The 20,906-nt window shown below is 38.0% G+C and overlaps 1 protein-coding gene across 16 annotated transcripts in view; it reads left to right on the forward strand.

Annotated features, from left to right (window-relative positions):
• Window positions 1-20,906, forward strand: part of CTNND2 (catenin delta 2) — a 660,748-nt gene that overhangs the window by 482,298 nt on the left and 157,544 nt on the right. For all 16 annotated transcript variants that reach the window (XM_065052649.1, XM_065052643.1, XM_065052652.1 and 13 more), the window contains one exon: window positions 19,874-20,087. In XM_065052649.1, coding sequence (XP_064908721.1) covers window positions 19,874-20,087 — 214 coding nt within the window. The remainder of the gene's footprint in view (window positions 1-19,873; window positions 20,088-20,906) is intronic.

Here is a 20,906-nt window from a genome sequence, read left to right on the forward strand (position 1 = left end):
TGTGCCTGTACTGGCATCTTTTAGCCTGGCATGTAAAGGTAAACTGAGATCAAGATCTGCTATTGCTTATTTGTCAGAACTGTGCAGTGTGGCTGGCTTGTTAATGCTTCATTGTCCTCACCCTCAGCACATAGTGCTCCGTGAGTCTATCCAGCTATGGCAGCTCTGCCTCTGGAATTTTTCATGCTGAGGAAATTCCTGAGTGAATAAGTATGTGGTCTCCTGGCACCAGCAGAGCTGCATTGGTAGCGTACATCACCGCAAATATCTTGGAAATAATAGTTTAAAAAATATTTACATGTATTTTAAAATGAAGAATGTTCGTGGACTAGAAAAGCGAACTCTCTTACAGGTATTCCTGAAAGTTTTAACTGCACACTCTCCTAATACTCTTTTCTCATCCTTATTCGCAAATTAGTTTTCCATTAAAAGAATTGATTCCTCTCTGAGAAAGGTAGTTCAATGATTAGAGCAATTTATTCGTTGTACATTTTGTCCCTCTTCCTGTCGGCCATAGATCGAGAGCCCTTAGGCAGCTATCACATTTGAAAGAAGATGGTTTGATTTTCATTGCTAACCATTTAGGGAAAAAGAAGACTGATTGTTGTTGATCTAGCCCATGCCACTAGGACATCAGCCTTTGTATGCCTTTGTATGCTTCAGGCTCATGAGCTGGAAGCAGGAAGGTAAATATATAAAACAAAGCACTAGGCAGCTCTCTGAGCTTCTCTGAAAAAGGATAACAGATAAAACTAGGATCATTTGTTGTTTTTCAGGGCTTTGATATAACTTCACTCTAGAATATGTAAAGTGTCTCTGGAAACAAGCCAAAATACATGTCCTTTTTTTAAACAGTCCACCTGAGAATATACTTTCAAACTTCTGGTACTGTGGATTTTTCTAAGAAGAGAAAAAATTAGATGTACTGTATGCTTTTCTAATGCTTTGTGAAGCTTTTTAGGCTAAAGCATCCAATGTTAGCAGACTATTTTATCTCTATCTGTATCTATCTATATACCAAGCTATAGCATTTAATGATAAGTCTTCTTGTGTTTAAGCCATGATTCAGCAGAGCACTTAAACAGTTTCTGTGGTTTTAGAATCAGGATCTACCCAGAGGGCTCAGTACTGTGCTTAGGGTCTGCTTGAGCTCTCCACTGAGTAAGAATTTCTTGAGGAACATTTTCTGTGAGGAGTTCAACATCCTGTCAATATCACAGCAGATATCCCAGATTCTTACTAGGCTTATGCCCAGCTGGAGGAACTTGAGTGGTGCTGTTAAATCTACCCGGAACAACTCACATGCTCACTGTTAAGGATGTGTCTAAAGAAAGAAAACTGCCTTGGTGGTCTTTCAAACCCTGGGGAAAGGACAAACATAGGAACATGTAATTTAAGAAAACAGCTGATATTTTGTAGGCCTGACAGGCACTGAGGAAAAGGCAAAATGAATTCACTAAATAATTTGTTAAGTGTTAACGTGTAACATGCACTGGAACATGCACACACACATAAAATTAATAATACTGTGCCACAATTTAGTTTACTTACTGGTTGTATTGAATTTGATATGTAATGCAGTTGTTAAAGTTCCAACTCTGGAGTTATCTGACAGAAGATAAAGCAATATTCATTTACCTTTATCACTAATGAGCATCAAATTGTCACACTGCAATTAATGCCTATTTTATTCGGAGTGACTGGAAATAACTGTCCTGAAATACTTTTTTTATTCTTTTAAGTACAATTTATACTGAACTGCCTACCAAAAAGGTGAGTCATGATCTGTCCTCTGAAGCCGTTCCTTCAGTCATCTAGTTTTGGTTTTGTATAGCAATAAACTTCTCCTACTCTCATAAGAGGTTAGTGGAATTTGTCCTACCAAGTACATGAGGAGAAAATTTATGCAAAGGCCTTCATATTCAATCAGAGTAGAACAGTGTCAACTAAAATTTAGATAGAAATACAAAATAGTAGCTATGACTATATGCATTTCTTAGATTCCTAACTTTTTTTTTTTGGTTTTACCATTATGTTTTTCTCTTCTGAAATATTTCAATTTCTCTGGCTGAATTGTGGAACACTATCCCTTGCTTCCCGTTTCCCCCAAGAAAAGGAAGTGGAAATACTCTATAGAAGACAATTGTGAAAAGTAAATTAATTCAAAAACATTTCAGTTATGGTTAGGGAAATGAGAGATCTTGTTTCCCTTCATGACTGTGTTCTTTATGGTATGTGTTATTTCTAAAACACATGTTGATCACAGACATACATCTGAATTTAATGACATCACTCTAAATGTAGCTTTATTGCTACAGAAGCATAAACACCCTGCTTAGTCATACATGTAGGAATTCTCTTAGATCAAGGAGGTCTGGAAATGCCCTTCTCTAACTTGAAGGTCTTTCAAACAGTTAACTGCTTATGTGAAGATGCTGCAGGCTGGCTAGTGAGGTGTCAGAAGTCATTTACTTTTTCACCAAGAAACTTCTGGAGTGAATTAGGTTTCATAATTCTGGTAGAATTTTTAGTTTTTCCCTTCCAGCCCCAAACATACCAGTTCAGCTATATGTAAATGCGATAAACTCTGACCATAGATAAATATGGTGGGTTTGTTTCTTGAAGATGCTGCTGTTTCTGTGCTGCTCAAAACTGTTCAGTGCTAGTCTTTACACAAAAGTATGATTTTAACTGCTGCTCTTACCTGAAAGTTTTCCACAAGTTCTACTTCTGGGTTTCCTTAAGTGTTGCTGACTGCAAGACAGGCACTACACCTGCTGTCAGTAGCACTTCTGATTCTCTGCCTTTATTCCCTGTGCTTGATGCTTAGGTGATACAACGGATATTGGAATGGAGTTGAAGAAAGTGGATAATTTTTGCTTATGTCTAATAGTTAAATTTTTCATCTCTTGTTTAGCAGTGATCAGTACAAGCTGAAGTTCTCACATACATAAAAGGGGATATAAAGAGGCAGAAGGCTAAAGGTTGTAAAGATTATCAGGTAGCCCGTTACAGTTAGGCATAATAATTCTGAAATTCAATTTTGTGATTCATTATGTAGTTTAGTCTTTCAGGGAAGAATGCAAATAAAAGGCAGAAGGAAAGAAGTTTTGATCAGATATTTGGAGGCAAATGAAAAGTTGATCAGGCAGAAGAGTGTAAGAAGTCCTTTCAGGTGGCATTTTCTCCTTAGGAGAGGGCTCTTACACCAACAATGGTGAGATTGTGAGCACAGCCAGAGCAGCTGGTCCTGGATGCCAAGACGGAACAGTCAGAGGATATAGGAAAAGAGCAGCATTTTAAAATAGTCAGCGGAGAACATTTCTTTAAAAGAGCACATTCTGTTAAACACAGGATTCATTCTTCCTATAATGACAACTTACTCCTTTGTATGAGGTCACTGTATAAAAGGATTGAGTTGTGCAGTTTCACACGCCAACACCATTTTGCTCTCATAGAAAATGGCAGCCTGCCATCAGCTGCAAAGGTGTAACAGGTCACTCAGGGTTTTTGGTGCCAATAGCTCCTTTCTGCAAGCTAAGAAATTAATTTTTGCTATTAAGGCTGCAGCACTTGAGGTTCTCATTGCAGGAAAATTGTGCAAAAACGCCAAATAAACAACCAGTAACTGCTGAACCATCCTGCCTGAAGCCTTTGCTTGCCTTCTTAATAAACGTCATTGGATTGGACAGTTTCTACTTTGTCTTGGAGAGCATTCCCATATACTTTCTTCAGAAAAAAAGTATCAGTCCAGATGTCATTGCATGGAGTTCTCAAACCTGAGTGACTGCACGGTGAAAGCATTTATTTTCCCAACTTGCTCAGAGCTATCATTCAGATTTGTTTTGTCATTAAACTTAAGGCATTTCTGCATCTTCTGTGAGTTCTTCAGAGTGTACCCAGAACCTTTTCAACAAGGTGCTGCCACTCTTTCACATGTCAGGCAGCATGCATAAACTATATTAACTTCTTGTTTATCTTCATTATAATTCACATAATTGCTGTGAATTGTAGTAATTTTGATGTCATACATGGCACTGCCGGATCTGTGATAGTCAGGGATACATACACACCTGTTTCTAGCATGGCTTTCTCCCAAGGAATACTTACACTTAGTACGGTGTGATGGAGAAACAGCCCATGATGTTGCTTTTAGACCTGCTGGCTAATGCTGACAGAATTCTTCATAACATTTGAAGGATCCAGAAGCAGGGGTGGAAGTGCTCTTATCATCCTTGAAAGGTATCTTGATTTTGTTTCTACGGTGTTCTGCAAGATTACTCTCTGTTTCCATAAGCGGTCCCAGACAAAACAGAATCTCTTTCTTCTCCTCTGTGATTGTGGAAGAATCATAGCTTTGCATCCGCCTTCCCATAGTCTTGCTCTTTTTCTTTTTCCTCTAAAATCTCTTCAGTTAAAGATTGGAATTTGACTTGTCCAGTGATGATGCTGTCCGTTTTCCATTAAAGACATTATGTAAACTCCGTTTATCTCTGCCTGCAAGATGATGTAGACAAGGTATTTTATTTAAATGAGAGAAGTGTCTCATAGGTGATACTGAAGAGTAATGTAAAAGTTGCAGAGAGACTCTAAAACACTTGTTGAGAGTGCATTTTAGTGCAGGCAATAATTGTATACTTTTAGAGGAAGTGTACTGTTCAGTTATAAACATTTTATCAGTACTTTGCTAACCATAATTTTGATATGTTAAACATCTGTATGGGTAAAATCTCACAGTTTGAGAAATATTTCCCTAAATGGCTTTGCAAGGAATGTGCTATTTTAATGCTGGTTGTTTATATTGAAGGGGCTCTTGCCTGCATCAGATTCCAAAAATAAGCAATGGTGTTCATGCTTTTGCTTACCTGTGTTTAGATTACTGCATGCAAGATCGCTTGGATCAATGTCCCCAGCATCCTGGGCAGTCTTATTCATCTCTGCAATTAAATGTCAAACAGTCCCTTTTAAATACAATTTCTGTGTAGTTTTTACTGGTAGAAGGTATTCTGATGAGGGAAAGCAGCACCCAGTGACTTACCCAGGATCAATCTTTATGTAAGAATTTTTTTGTTGTTTTATAAAACTTCATCATTGGCTGCTTCAGTTGGAAAATTGCCTGAAGGAGACAGAGGCGATTCATGCTCCATGGAGCTGGACACAGGATACGGGATCCTCATATGGTGTCCCAAATCACAACTCCCTTCCCTCGGGTTGAGAGGGGAGGGTGCAAGGCTGTGTCCCTGTGTCTTTCTGTCTCCAGTTTGCCTGGCACCATGCATCTTGTGGTGTTCTTGCACTCATGTTAGTTTGGAGTGGGATACAGGGGCTGAAGACATCCTTTCCTCTATCCTGCTGGAAGATTCATAAAACACAAAACTGGAACAGATGAAGGATGAATCCTTCATTTTCTTAGACTGATAGAAACAAAGCCCTTTTTTCCCATAGTCAAGAATTCATCACTCCAATATACTAACTGTGGTTTGTCTCACCTTCTTCCTAGAGAAGATTTTTTGAAACCAGCCTTTGTTTTCTGCTCTTACTGCTTATAAAAGAAACAGTCAGCCCCATTTGATCCCATCTTCAGACCTATGTAACCTCTTGTAATCTCTCTGCTCCCTTCCATTTTAGTTATTCCAGCAGTCAGTGGCTTGAGATGTATTTCAGTGTTAAGGAAGGCAGATTTAAACAGTCTGTTTCTCCTGAGTAAAACAATGATTCCTGCACTTCAAACCCTTCTCTATTGATAGGTGCAAGAGAGTATATTTGACAGCGTTTCAGTAACTACAGCACTAGTTTGTAGTGTCTAATAACTCTGCTTTAGAGGTCCCTTTATGCTGTTTCTGTGATACCCTCTCTCCTCATTTAGTCTGAATTGTGTGAAGCAAAGAAGCACCAACTCATGGCCTGTAATACAACCCTATGACTGAACACTTTCTCTCCTTAGTATTAAGTAAAACAGGTGAGGCAGAAATGGTTGCATTGGTATTAACACAATAATCTACGTTAACACTCTTGTAAAGACCACTTACACTCTTAATAGTCTTAAAACATTATTATTTAGAATATTGACAGTAAAAAAAACACACTTCCATTCACTAATTTCTCCCAATATAGAGTCAAATGCTGTTACTAAATAATATTTATCAGAATATTTCAATCAGTTTTTTCTTGCTAATAAATTGTCTTTAATTCACTCATAAATTCTGGAAACATGGTTAGCTAGAAAATGGTACATCTTATTATGCCTTTTCACTTTGCTTTAGATCTTTTAACTTTCACTTTTTTTTTTTCTTTTCTATCAGGGAATTAAATCTTAAACTGATCATATTGCCTTCAAAAGCATTTCTGAGTGCATATCTCCATTGTTTCACCATCTAATTTGTGCACTATGGTTTTATGACATTTATCTCTTCTGATGATACAGTGCACATCTTTTTTTGGGGGCACAGTCTTTAGACTTATTAAGACTGAATATTAATGCATGTCACTGAGTGCAATGCTTTGTCTCCACAATCTGTGCTTTCTGTAGCACTCTGGTATTTTACACTCTGAGATCCCTCTGGGGTCATTTAACCGTGGTTATTCTTGATTTCATTGTCAGAATACCTTGCCTGAATTATAATAATGATTTACTATGCACCTGGCATATATTTTACTTGATGTAAGATTAGGAAAATATTACAATTGTTAAATAAATGAATTAATGAGAAACCCCACTGGGATAACATTCAGTTATAAGCAGAAATTGAAGAGTTGGGGTGTTAACTGAAGACTGAACAGCAAACTAGTGACAGATTGCAAGGGCCACTTCTTGTATTTTACTCCTCTGCTCTGCTAAGGATCTTGATTAATGCTTTGGGTTTATTGCATTCACATTTCAAAACTGTTTCGTTTGAAAAATAGCCTCAAGTGGAAATAAAGTATCAGCCCAATAAAGTGGCAATGTATCAGTCCTGTAGAGAAATAAATAAACAAGAGCATATGATTTCATAAATATAATTGAATATCTAGTTGTGGTTGTTTTTTTCTGAGTTAGTGCTGGATAAGTAAAAATTAGACATTTTGCTTGCTGCTTTTCTGTTGTTTTCAGTCATTTTCTACTGTTACATCATTCTCATCTCATGAAGAGACTGAATCGACTAAACTTACAGTGACTGAAAACAGTATTATTTTGCAAAATAGTGGGTTTAATATTGAGAATATCTGTGTCTGTTTTTACCACACACACTGCTTTACAACACTGCTTTCATGTTTCTCTTCCCCCTAGTTATTCCCTCTTCAGGGATTAGCCCAATGGACAAAGTTTGTGCATTCTTCCTGTAAATTCCTCTTTAAGATACATTTTTCTATGGTGCTAGTAGATAATCAGCAACGATTATTTAGAACCAAAGCAAGCCAAAATCAGGCTTTTAATTATGAACAACATCTTCGGAATACTGAGCCTGACCCCTCTTTTGCTGCTGTTTAGGGGCCTGGCTCTTGTCTTCTTGTGGGCTGAAGGGAGTGAGTGAGGTCTTGAACAAAACCTGTCTGCATCTTCTATTTATCTGGGTCTTGCATTTGCTCCTACAGCATCTTCCTTGCAGGAAATGAGAATAGTGGCTGAAGGTTTTATCTTTTTCAGCTTTGGGCAGCCAGAGTTTGCCTCTGAATGGGTAACCACACAGAAGAGAATTTTAGGCGATAAATTCAATTAGCCAGAAAATTCAGATGTGAACATGTGTTGATAATGTTTTTCATGCAGTTAGGAGAGGAAAAAAAATCAGAATTATGTCTGCAAGATTGATGCCTTTGTACGACTTTCTGTGGCATGCAGCAGATGCAGTAAGAACGTTGCACTGTGTCGTGAATCTCTCTTCATTGGTCTGAGGGAAAAAACGGCCCAGTTGTATTAAAACATTTGTAAAAGCTTTGCATTTTGCATTTGAAAATATTAGGTGATAGGGAAGAAAAGGTAATACACACTGAAAGACAGTCTCATTTGACGTACGTAATATGATGTTCCCACATTTTGAATGCACAATAAATATATTTGCAACTTTTTCAAGCAATATAACGTTCTAGTATATATGCCATGGATTTCTTCCTATTCATAACTCTTCTGCCAATTGCTTCTCTGATTTATTAAGCTGACGTATGAATGCTGAGGATTACTTTCCTATTGTAGAGCATATCTTTTTATTACTGTTCTCATCATCCAGCAAGCCACAGTAAGACTTTGCACACTATACATAGAAATAAAATAACCTAGATTGATATATCAGTATCTGTAATTTGATGCTTTTTCAACATATCTGTAGAAAAGCTGGCAGAAAAATTATTTCAGTAAGGTGAACCGTAGTCCTGATAAAAAGGCCATTCCAATAAAACAGCCAAGGTAAAGACCATAGGCTGGTCTCCAAAATGTGTTGAAAAATACAAAGCCACAGCTGTTACTAAGCTACCAAGAGTGGCTGCAGCAGAAGGCACAGGTTTGTAGAAGCAAAAGGACACCTAAGGCTCTAAAATCAAAATGCCCACCTGTCTATCCAGAAAAATATTTGAAGTCACTTGCACCAGAATGTCCTTAATGTAATCTCAGAGTCAATTTATAGCAATGCTGCTGAAGTCAGTCCTGCTCTTCTAGGATTTACACTGGTATAATATCACATGAGGAGGAAAAGAAAAAAAAAAATCATAAACGCAAGATATTAAAAATATGTCCATTTTGAAATTGCGAAGTTTTGTACATTTTTTACTGGTCATGGGCCAGATCCTTTCCTTCCCCTCATCCTGGAAAAGTACTACTTACTGATAAATGGCTGACATTTCTAAGGTTGGTGTCTTGTAGAGACCTTGGTTCAGGCAGATACAGAGATGCATTATATTTGTGAGATATGGCTTGAAAGTTATCTGGAATATGACCAGGTTTATTAGTTTCACAAAGATATTTGATTTGTTCCTGCATGCTCATCTGTATGAAAAGCAGGGATTGTAACACCCACTGTAACCATCAGTTAACATATATAAAGAAATAGTTTGTGCAAAATGATAAATGACACAATAGGTCCCAATCAGCCCCTTATGCTTGAGCTGTTGCTGCTACAGCAGTCGCTGAAAAACAGGTGGGGATGTTGCCCACCAACACCAGCAGGACCACTGGGTCTGGTTTGTGGCTTCACTGGACAGACTGTGGGCACATGGTTAACCAAGGAGGGCCCCAAAGAAAGGGACACACTCTCTACTCCACACACAAAAGTATTATGGGGTTTGGGATGAGGTTTGTTTGGGGTTTGTGTTTTGTTGGGTTTTTTTCCTTCCAAAACTTCTATTTCTCTATTCTCATGTCCAGGACCAAGTAAAAAATTGTTGCAACTCAAGTTTGCAGTGCAGTGGCACTATTTTTGATGGTATTTTGGTGACTTTTATTTTGCTTGATTCTCATTTCTATATGTTTTTTCTGTATTCTGCTGGTTGAAAAAGTGAGGTCTTGAGTTATGTTGGACAGCTTTTGGAAAGTTTCATCTGAAGCTTCTTGGCAGTTCAGTAAGCAAATGGAAGGTTAAGAGTAAGGAAAGCAATAGAGAAGAAAACAGAGAACATTGCTGGGGCCTCCTGGAAGTCTGTGTTACATGTGGCCTGGGTCAAGTGCAGGAGTATAGGAAATAGGATATGCTCAAAGAGTATAGGAGATTTAGAAAAAAGTCAGATGAAAGTTGTGGATTTTAAAAGCAAAGAGAACCTGAGCTAGACAAAGGGGAAAAAAGAAGTTCAAACCATTACAAGTACATATATGTATACACACACACTTATTATAATACTTACATATATATACATATGTATATAATTTTGCATATTGAACTGTGAGCACTACAAAGTACATTAGATATGAGGCAGGTTTACTTGTGGTGACTTCTGCTACATTTATAATACATTGAGGGGGAGATGGAGGAAAGATTCTGCACTGCAGCTTTGCACTGAAACTCTTAAATTACAGCTCATAGCCATAGCTGTGCCACAGCCTGCCTTTCTGACCTTAGGCAAATAATTTAATTTTACGTGCCTGAGTTTCTGTTAGCAAAATTTCCTGCCAAAGAGGCATGTTGTGAGGATGCATTCATTAGCTTTTGAGACAGGAACTGGCCCTCCAAATACTTCACCTTTAAAACAGAACATTCTCATATGACTGAGAGATTCTTTTGAGGATAATGCATTAGTTATAAGGAGAGAATACCAGTTGTTTAAAGAGAATGTTATGGGAGCAGAGGTCATCAGGGGGCAGTATGATGCTTGATGTAATAAATTGTAAATGTGTTTTTAATCTGAGAAGGGGTGTGGTGTTTAGTCTGTGAGGCAAACTGCGATAGCTACTGCAAGCATCAAAGAAAGGATCTTTTTGAATTTCCAGTTAGAGCTGAAAATCAGATAGAGTTGTTCTGTTGTTTGCACTTAACTGACTGAAAGAATAAAAAAAAAGGAATTTTCTGTGGTCTTATTGGTAGCCACCTTGTTTCAAGGCTGTATTTGTGTTCACATCAAGTAAATCCCATTAATAACATGCTTAACTGAATACAGTTGACTTCAGCTTCAGAAATTTTCCTAATTAAGTCCTCTGTTAGACTATTTGGAGTACTAACTGCATTTATCAAAAAAGTTACTTTTTCTTTACATGAAAAAATGTTGAATTTTCTGCATCTTATTTAACTTCACTAGGACTCTGGTTATAGGAATACCAGGATGTTCTTAGGCAAAGTATATATGTTGATTTTTCTTCATCAATAATAAGCGTAATACTTCATTCTCAAATAGATGCTTAATTCTTTTTAAATACCTGAAAGTAAATGATGCAAACACTTGACATTGATTGTCACTTTTCATTTAACTTCAGACAGTACTAGATCGGTGCTTGAGTAATGCACAATGTCTTTCCATCCTAAATTAATATTACCACTGCATCATTTATAAAATGAACACTGCTGAGCCTTCTTTAGTATTTCACCTTTTTTGACTGTTTTGAAAAGCAAAACCTCCAAATTAAAATCAAGTAATTATCATACCTTAGAAGGTCTTTGGCTTGTGGCTATTTTTTCCTAGTTTGTTTGTGTTCCTCGGTGTTAGTTTATACCCCCAGTGATTCAAAACCTGAGAAGCTTTGTTAATGCAGGTCAATTCCAATCTCTTCACTTGGGGAGATATTGCTTTTAATAATGGGATTGAAAATTACTTTTCTGATACCTTCACAGGCAGGCAAGCACATTAGGTCAGCGCTACACCTGCAGTTAGGAGTGTCATTGGGATGATCCCACTAATGCTTTATGTTTAGATTTAGAATAGAATGTTTGTGTTGGCCTACAAATTTAATGGTTTTTAAGAGTATTAGGGTAAACTGCTTTACTTGTGTAGGTAACTTATGCCTAGCCAAAGACTTTTTTAGTAAAAAATAAAATCATGCTAAAACCTTGATTTATGATAGGCATATCCTTCCTACCAAGCGTGAAAAACAAAATGTATCACAGTGCAGAATACATTAAGGCTTACTGACTGAGAAAGCAGCACATTTATGCATACCTTTTCAGGGCAATTTTAGAACATGATTTTGAGGCTCCTCCTGTTCAGAACTTGGATTCCAAGTCTCTGTTAACCCCACACATTGATCGCAGGATCTAAAGAAGTCACTTAAGAGACACAGGGAAAAACAAATGTATACTTGATAACAGAAATAGAATATCTATTCCCAGAAGAAAACCTGAGCGTTGACTCCATGCTGTGTGTCCTCGTGTGTTACACAACCATTCGTCCCAACACCTACCCGATTTCTATGGACACAGAACAAAGATCCCTTTCCTCCTCACGCATGGCAGTTGAGCACACAGGGAACAATTCTTATTTAACTTGAAGCAGAACATTGTATACATACCAGTGGTTGAACTTGTTTAAATTATGCCTGTTCACAGCTTCATGTTGCCTTTGTGTCTGATCTAACAAGTTGTTAATGATAGTTCTACAAAACCATCCTTAAATGGGACCTAGATCCAAACTCTGATTTAGATTCCTTAAACAAATTAGACTTTGGAGTTAATGCAGCAATTTGCATAACATTCCACTTCATTTTAAACTAAAATTGCTCAGTACTTTTTTAAACTTGTAGCAAATTACTTTGCTAATGAGACTAAATTACCCTATGATGTTACAGGTAAATTTGTCTGTAATAAATCTCATGTGTGTTCGCAATGGACAGATTTTGTATTGTCTACCTGCCATTCCATAGGCACATCAGAAGAAAAGAGTGGAGAGGAATTGAAATTTGAACCAGTGCATTTTTCTTAAGAGATATATTATGCTAAATACTGTTCCCGTATTCTGTTTTGATGGAGATTTATTTTCTTCTGTTCAAGAAGGAATTCCCTTTAGGAATCAGCTCTTTGAAACTAACTGGCAATGTTCACCTTCCAAACCATTCTCCAAAAAATACATGGGATTTTTTTTTCCTCTTAGATGAAAATCATTTTAGTGATGTAAACAAGGCAAAGGTAATGAACAGAAAGGTCTAATGGAGAGGATTTGGAATTGCAGGAAAAAAATCTAGCAGTGTAATAATTTTATGAATACTCTAAGGGGTCAGTGTAGTCAAGTTGCTGTGGGGGCAGCAGCCTCTTGGACCTCCCAGGAGTGCCCTGGGCTGTGTGGGCACATCGGTCTGCTCTGACGTGGGGCCTGAGAGGAGCAGGGTGGCCGTGGTCAGAGTGTCTCAGAAACACCACACTGCCCGCCACTGCTTAAAAAGCCTTTTGCCATTTGGTTCTGCTCACTTGTAGTTTCTCCTTCCCATGCCCATGCAATAGAATCGCTCAGAATACATTTGCATGTGAAGTGATAAGCACTCACTCTGCTAGTTAGAAAGCCAGCATTAAGAACATTAAAACCAATTATTACTAAAAATTTCCAGAATCAGCCTTAAATTGAATTGTCCTTTCCATTTGGAGTTCATTGGATATGAACTGTCACCTGTGCTAACAGTTATTTTTCAGTTCTGTTCCAGATGTAACAGAGTGGCATTAAGAATAATTCCGTGTTTTTTAACACTTGTATTTTGATATATTGAAACATGCTTTCTTCATCATGGAAATGTCAAGGAACGAGTGGTGTGTTATGACAATTAAGCTGACAATTATTATCTATGATGCCTAAAAAGGCTTGATTGTTGTTAGATTTCCTTCACCTCCTTTGGAGGAAGAGTTGTTCAAAAGTAATTATTAAAAAAATGCACAAAGTGAGCATTTAGCCATTAATTAATCTTCATATTAGGGCTGGGGAGCTGTTAATGGTGGCACATTTAATGTCTTACTGGGAAGAAGGGATTGTATTATTTTGAAAACACCCTTTATCACTTTGTCAGTCTCTTAACAATTTTTGTCACCTGTTCTTAAACCTCTTCTGTTTCCATTATATTTTACTTTATAAGGCAGGGTAGTCAAAGTTAAATGCAGACGAGGATGTTTCAGTTGTACCTGTTGGCAAAATCTGAACAATATCTCAGAAACCCACTTGCTGAGTATAAATAGAAGAGGAAGGGTGTTTTGGTTTTTATCACAGCAATATTTTTAGGCTATGTTGGTATACTTCATTATCTAACAATCTTGGCCTAAACTGTTTAAAACTTGAAGCTTCATTTTTCTTCCTTTTTGTATATCTAGCTCTGATTTTTACAGCCTTCCAAGGGATGGAAGAGGCAATTTCCATTATGCAGCAATTGAAAGAGGATTTTGGTTCTGTTCTTTGCTGCTGGGAGGAACAGAATCATTTTTATTTCAAAATAGAGTACAAAGCAGTAGTAATAGTCAAAACAGCTAGCATCTATTTGCTTTGACTTTGCTTCTGCTTTTGCAAAACCGTAAGCAACCGCCAGATTCCAGGGACAGTTTTCTGATACCTTCATACAAAGAAAGATCGCTCACCTATACTTTTTTCTTTTTTACATTTGAGAAGTTATCTCTCCTTCTGAATGTGGCAAAATAATACTTTTGGTTTTAAGTCAAAGCATGAATTCTGCTCAGTCTGACAGTTCTAGTTATCCTCACTTTTTCAGCAAAGCTTCCCCATCCCTAGGGAAGCAAACCAGTTGAGTTTTCACATCCAGTTGTTAGATTTTAAACAGAAAGCCTGGAGTAACAGTGTGGCTTCTGTGCTGAATCAGTGACAGGTAGCATGTTTTGTCAATTAAGGTCATGGACTGTAATGCTCTTATTGCTTATGTCTGACAATAATTCAGTTTCAAGCTGTGTTACAATTTGTTCAAGCTTTGGCATGCATTTGTTATGAAAAAAAAAAAAGGTAAATTAAGAATGCTGCAATATTTTATACAATGCTTACACTGTAATGTTTTTTGTTTGTTTGTTTGTTTTTTTCCCCAAGAAGTCTCATGTTCATAAATTGTCCTTCTGTCAGTTCATCTTAGAGCACAGAAAGTATCCTTTGACCAGAGTAGTCTCAGAGTAAAGGTTATATTTAACCAGTGTAATACAAAGCAGAGAGAAGATATCAAAAGCTGTAGATCCAGCCATCTTTCCCAAAGGGAGCTAAATATTCCTTGGGGGAGGTCTCTGGATTTTTTTTTTTTTAATGGAGCTCTGTATTTGAACCACTGACTCCACCATATCCTTTGTGTAAAAGCACTGCTTGAATGCTACATGAACCAGCACCTCCCATCCATGGGATTAGTGCTAACAGTCTTCAGAGTGACTGGGGCCAAATTCTAACTGCTGCGTGGAAATGGAGCAGGACATATTCTGGTGTTGCATCAGAAGGTGGGCACTTCTTTAGACTAGTTAAACAAGCCACCTGCTGATTTCTCTTTTTCTGTGTCCTCCAGTAAACATGGTATAAGGCTGAACACGTAACCCAGTTAAAATTTCAAGCATAGTGTAGTATATGCTAAAATATATTACACATCTACAAAATCAATACAGTAAATTAATGAGAAATTAATCAGATACAGATCACCTTAGAAATAAAAGCATTCCTATTCATTTTGTGGGGTGTATCTGTTAAAGAAGCCTAGGTCACACAACAGATGAACACAAACATAAGAACAGTGCCTGCACAGGCATCCCGGGCACACAAAGCAATGCTCACGTAAACACAAACAATAATATATGGTACTTACTCTCCAGCTAATCAGGCTCAAAGCTTGCTGGCAGGTCTCATCTCACACACACACAGACACAAAGAGGTCTCCCTGGTAGTTGGCTGAGACCTTTGGTCCGCCCAGTAGCAGATCCTCAGACCCTGGTCTCAGCAGTATCTATCCCCTAGAGTTACAGTGTCTCTGATAGCTCTTTCCCAGATCTCCTGTCCTGCTCATCAGCTACTCTGGCTGAAGAGTAAACTTTATTAAATGACTTGGTGAACTCAGTTGTGCAGAGTAGAGTTGAAGGTAATTCTTTTGACTTCAGAAGCGGCAACTCTGGGAGAACTCTGTGCAAGAACAGATTTGGTCTCCTTTATCATCTGATAACTTGGTACTATCCTGATCATTTGGTTGTGGCAGGCAAGCAGACACTGGTGTATTCTATTTTCTTTTTCTCCTGGATGTAGAATCGCAGCAGGTACTGATGTGTCAATAAATATTACATTAAGAAATGCTCTCTTCATATAAAATCAGGAGAGAGACGGAAGTATCTATCAAAAGTCCTTTGGGGGACTGGGATTTGTTGCCCCATTGGTGAAAATTGCTGTTTATTCACCCATCCCAATGTTCATGGCAAAGACATTTTTGCACTAGTGCTGCTGTTGATCTCACTGGAGCAGTGACAACTTAGCGCAGCTGAGATCTGCCCCAGGAGACTCACTGGGTCAAAATTGTCCTCCAGGCTGTGGATCTAACTGCATAAAGGACTTGAACAAAGAATTTCATTTCCTTTGCCTCAGTTTCCTTGAATGTAAATAGATTCTGGTAATATCCATCACAATCTCACAATTTGTCAGACACACTTAAACCTGATGGAGAATATAGTATTATACAGCTATATAGATATGTGATGGAAACACAAAGATGAGGTGAGACTTCTGGTGAAAAAAACAAACAAAAAAACCACACAGTAAGAATGTAACCCAGATAAGGCACAGCATCACAAACTGAGCTCCCAGTTGTGAAGAATCAGCTTCATCTCTCCTTTCCTGACACAGCCACTTTGCCAAGTATCTAAGCCTGGAAATTCAAAGAAAGTTTGCAAAATAAGTCTTGTCTTTCCCAGGTAGGAATAGGTTCTTTCTTCAGTAGAATTTAAGAAATTTTGTCAAGTTATATAAAGTGTTATGTAACTTTTGTTTCGTTTCTGTTGTATTATCCATACTTTTTTTTTTTTCTTTTTTTCTGACAGAAATGCATTTTAGATGAATATTTAATGTCTTTGCTTTTAAGAAAGTGTCTTTGAATCACTTCAGTCAGCTGCTTACTTCAGGTTCCTGGGAGGGGAGGAACTGCATGAGCTGAATACTGGTGTGCTGTCAGATACCATAACTGAAAGGGGATGGTGCAGCTCAGAAATATCAGCTGAATGTGGCAAAACCACACATTTTCCCTAAGAAATGAGCAGAAGACAGCAAAACCTGTTACCTGATAGTGTCCACGAGAGAAACTGCTGAAGAACGTGTGATGCCACTTGTATGTGTCCCACAGAGAGGGTGGGGAAAACAGCACAGGCACAGCGTCCCTCTGCACAGAGGCAGAGCTCTTTGAGTCCTCAGATATATTTGTAGTGTTCAGAATTATTTTTGCTGCAAAGTTAATGCTTCTTCTCATTAATAGTCTCTTTTTTTTTTTTTTAGCAGTGAAGCAATTAAAATATTCATTCAGCATATTGTGCTTTAAAAATATCAGCAGGCATGTTTCCATTCTGTCGTTCCCAATATTACTCATCACAGCAGTACAACTTGTGTGTTTTTTAACTGTGTTCTTTCTTCTATCAGATCTTGTTTCTTATCAGAGGTTGAAGTGTGAAGTGCAGTAGTTGGTTGACCTTTTGGAGAACTGATGCAGAATTTTTTTTCTTTCCTACTCTGTTTCAGTAAATGTCATCTACTTTGTCATGTAGGTGGCTCTTCAGGTAGTATGCTTGGTTTTGAAACCAAGGTATCATAGTAGGGGAGGCAAACATATTTTAACCTGAAGATTAAATGGTGATGGATTGCAAAAAACAAGCAAACAAACAAACCTCATCCCCCACTCTTCCGGATAAATTGTTCCTGGCTTGAAAAGTAGCAAATTATTTCATTGCAAGTCACCCTGTTCACATGTATAAAGTTTTGACTGTTGAGATGTATTGCAGTACCTTTTCTCTTTGATCTGTTTTTCTGGTTTCTAAACTGAAAGATGTCACGGTTTCTCTGAGCAGCAGTAGCATGGACTCTCAAAAAAGATTAATGAATTTTTCTGCCTGCAGTTGATATATTTTACCAATGTCCATTCACATCTCTGCACTCTCCATGTAGTGCTGTCTGCTGTGGTCTACCAGGTGACCTGCATATTGCTCAGGATGTCAGACGCGATATACTGATATAATGAATAAGGGAAAATACGTTAGTTTACCTTTAAACACTATCATTTTGGCATGTAGCCCAAAGCTGTGTTTTAACTCTATAGACATTGAAACATTTTAATGTAATACTGTAATGTCTCAGTATATACACTTTTTAACTATAAAACTCTATTACTGGGTCTTGCTGTTATTACAAAAACAGGAATTTGCCAGATAAGCTGGTGGAAGAAAGAGACAACTGTTATACCAGTGTGTAATTCTGTATACCTCGATTTTAGAACCTCAAAGGCTGAATCATTTTTTAGTTTTTGTTTGCAGTGAATCATAGAATCATTTGGTTGGAAAAGTCCTTTAAGATCAAGTCCAACCACAACAACCACAAACCTAACACTGCCAAATCCACCACTAAACCACGTCCTCATCTACACATCTTTTGAATACCCCTGGGAATGGTGACTCCACCACTTCCCTGGGCAGCCTGTTCCAATGCCTGTCCCATGAATAATTTTTTCCTAATATCCAGTCTAAACCTTCCCTGGTGCAGCTTGAGGCTATTTCCTCTTGTCCTATCACTTGCTACTTGGGAGAAGAGACCAACACCCTCCATGCCACAACCTCCTTACAGGTAGCTGTAGACAGTGATAAAGTCTCCCGTCAGCCTCTTTTTCTCCAGGCTGAACAGCCCCAGCTCCCTCAGCTGCTCCTCATCAGACTTGTGCTCCAGACCCATCACCAGCTTCTTCGCCCTTGTCTGAACTCTCTCCAGCACCTCAATGTCTTTTCTGTAGTGAGGGGCCCAAGACTGAACACAGGATTTGAGATGCAGCCTCACCAACCCTGAGTACAAGCGGACAATCACTTCTCTAGTCCTGCTGGCCACACTGTTCCTGATACAAACCAGGATGCTGTTGGCCTTTTTGGCCACCTGGGCACACTGCTGGCTCATATTCAGCCAGCTGTCAATCAACACCCCAGATCCCTCTCTGCCAGACAGCTTTCCAGCCACTCTTTCCTGAGCCTGTAGGGTGGCCTGGGGTTGTTGTGACCCAAGTGCAGGACCCGGCACTTGGCCTGTTGAAGCTTCTGTTAGATTCATGAAACACCATACATCAGTTGTACATAAATATTTTGAAGCTAGTAGATAGACCATGAATTTCTAATAAATTTTAGTGTGCTTTGTTTAAATATTGCCTACTCTCAAGCCTCCCTAGTGCAAAGAGCCTCAAGAACATGGGCCCATGCAAGAAAAACTTCACAAAGATTTCAAAACTTTTTCATCATAAAGTTTGATTCCAAAATTAATGTTTCACCTTTTTCTGCAATTTTGAAAACACTTTGTCTCTGTTTTACTGTCTTAGGCAAATATTACTGGAGGTGGTAAAATGTCCAGCTGAACTGCCTGGCTTGCTTTGCGCCTTAGCCAGCATCACATGTGGAGAAACATTTTGACAGAAATGTCTATATAACTTACTTGAAGTGAAAGCATTGCACTCCTTAGTTACGAATCAGTCTAGTTTCTTAAAATTACGTTGATGACTTGTTACTGTTGGAGGAGCAAATAGTGCCAGAGAACAATAAAGATAAATTTGTTGCAAACAGATGTTACAATAAATTGTTCTTGGTATTCTTGACCATCTTGATCATTTGCCTCAAACATTTTTATGCTTTTTCTGATATTATATTTTATATAAGATATTGCATTAGAAATTTGTTTCCTAGGCTAACTTAGGAATGAGTAAGACTTCCTGCGTCACCTAAGGGTCTCCTTCAGTTATAATAGAAAAAGCTTTCCAAGGTTTATCCATCATCTTTGTCTTCATGTTTGTGCAGACTTCTTCCTTTTCCTTTCATTGTTGCTTTTCCCAATTTTATTGATATAACATCCTTAGAGAGACTACAGTAGGTGCTCACATTAAAAAAAAATTAAATGTAAAAGGAGGTGCTTCTAAAAACTTTGTGACGTTAAGTGCCTTTTTTTTTTGTTTACCATAGTCTTGTGTTTGTTCCTATAGCTTGTGATGTGTCACAGTCCAAAGCAGATGATGTTTCTCCAGCATAGGAGAAAACCTTGCCAAGGGAAACCTTGCTGAACCTTGTAGAAATATTGATGAGGCAACACTCTTGACTAACTTTTGGTTGCTTTTACGGAAGTTCAGGCTTGTCATTGTACAGTTGTGTTGCCACTGAAAAAATAATGCAAGGAATCAAAGCAGCGTAACGTAGCAGCTTTGCGGGTCCACCAGCAAACCTTTGCTTGAGCATACCCTGCATAAGCCACAGCTTAATTAAATTGTATAGCATATGTGATACTGGTGTTCATTCCCTAATATTGTAATTATCACTTTTCCCTGTTTCAGATAAGAAGACAAGGCGGAATACAGTTACTGGTGGACCTATTGGACCATCGGATGACAGAAGTCCACCGTAGTGCCTGTGGAGCTTTGAGAAACTTGGTATATGGGAAGGCAAATGATGACAACAAAATTGCTCTGAAAAACTGTGGTGGGATCCCAGCATTAGTACGGTTACTCCGCAAGACTACAGATTTGGAAATCAGAGAACTGGTCACAGGTTTGAATCTTCCAGTATTTTTTGTTCAAATGTTATATATGCTCTGCAAGCACAGTTCTGTGCTGCGTGCCACTTGCTCCATCAGTAACTATTTTATTACCATCTTCTTTGCTGTAACAAAACACTTGGGATATAGGTAATATATGAATAGCCTTATTCAGTATCATACAGACATTTTACAGATGTAGACATGGTTTAAGCTTGTGGTTGCTGGTCACTTTGTTCTTGGTTAGCCATGAATGCTTTTGCAGAAGATGTGCTCCATGCACAGATATGTTGTGGTAGGAATCCTCTGCTCTCCCTCCTGTCTGGTGTAGGGCTGCATATGCAGAACTCGAATTTTACTGAATTTTCTTAGATGCTGTTACTAATTTCTTTCGTATCCAATATAGTGGCAAGGAGGATTTCCTCCTTTTTTTTCTTTACCATTCTTGTGGTTCTGATAGGAAAATAAAAAAGCATGTTGGAGAGATGGACAGTGTCATTTTCTGAAGCGTTTTTTTCTGAAATTTGGTAGCATGCTATGTGATGTATGTTAGACACGACCTGCAGATAATGGTAGAGTCTGTTTGTTTGCCTCATATAGTGGAATCTGATCTTTTAAAGGTATTTTTTGACATTTTCCCATATGAAATTTAAGACTGTTTTTTGGTTTGGTTTTTTTTTTAGTTTTGTTGTTGTTGTTTTGTTTGGGTTTTGTTGTTGTTGTTTTGTTTGTTTGTTTGTTTTCAGAAATACAGAAATGCTGTCAAACAGCACTGATCTGAAATGTTTAGGGATTTTTTTTCCACTTGAACTTAAGCTATCCTATTTAAAATG

This window comes from Columba livia, chromosome 2, assembly GCF_036013475.1.
Source record: "Columba livia isolate bColLiv1 breed racing homer chromosome 2, bColLiv1.pat.W.v2, whole genome shotgun sequence".
Classification (NCBI taxonomy): Eukaryota; Metazoa; Chordata; class Aves; order Columbiformes; family Columbidae; genus Columba; species Columba livia.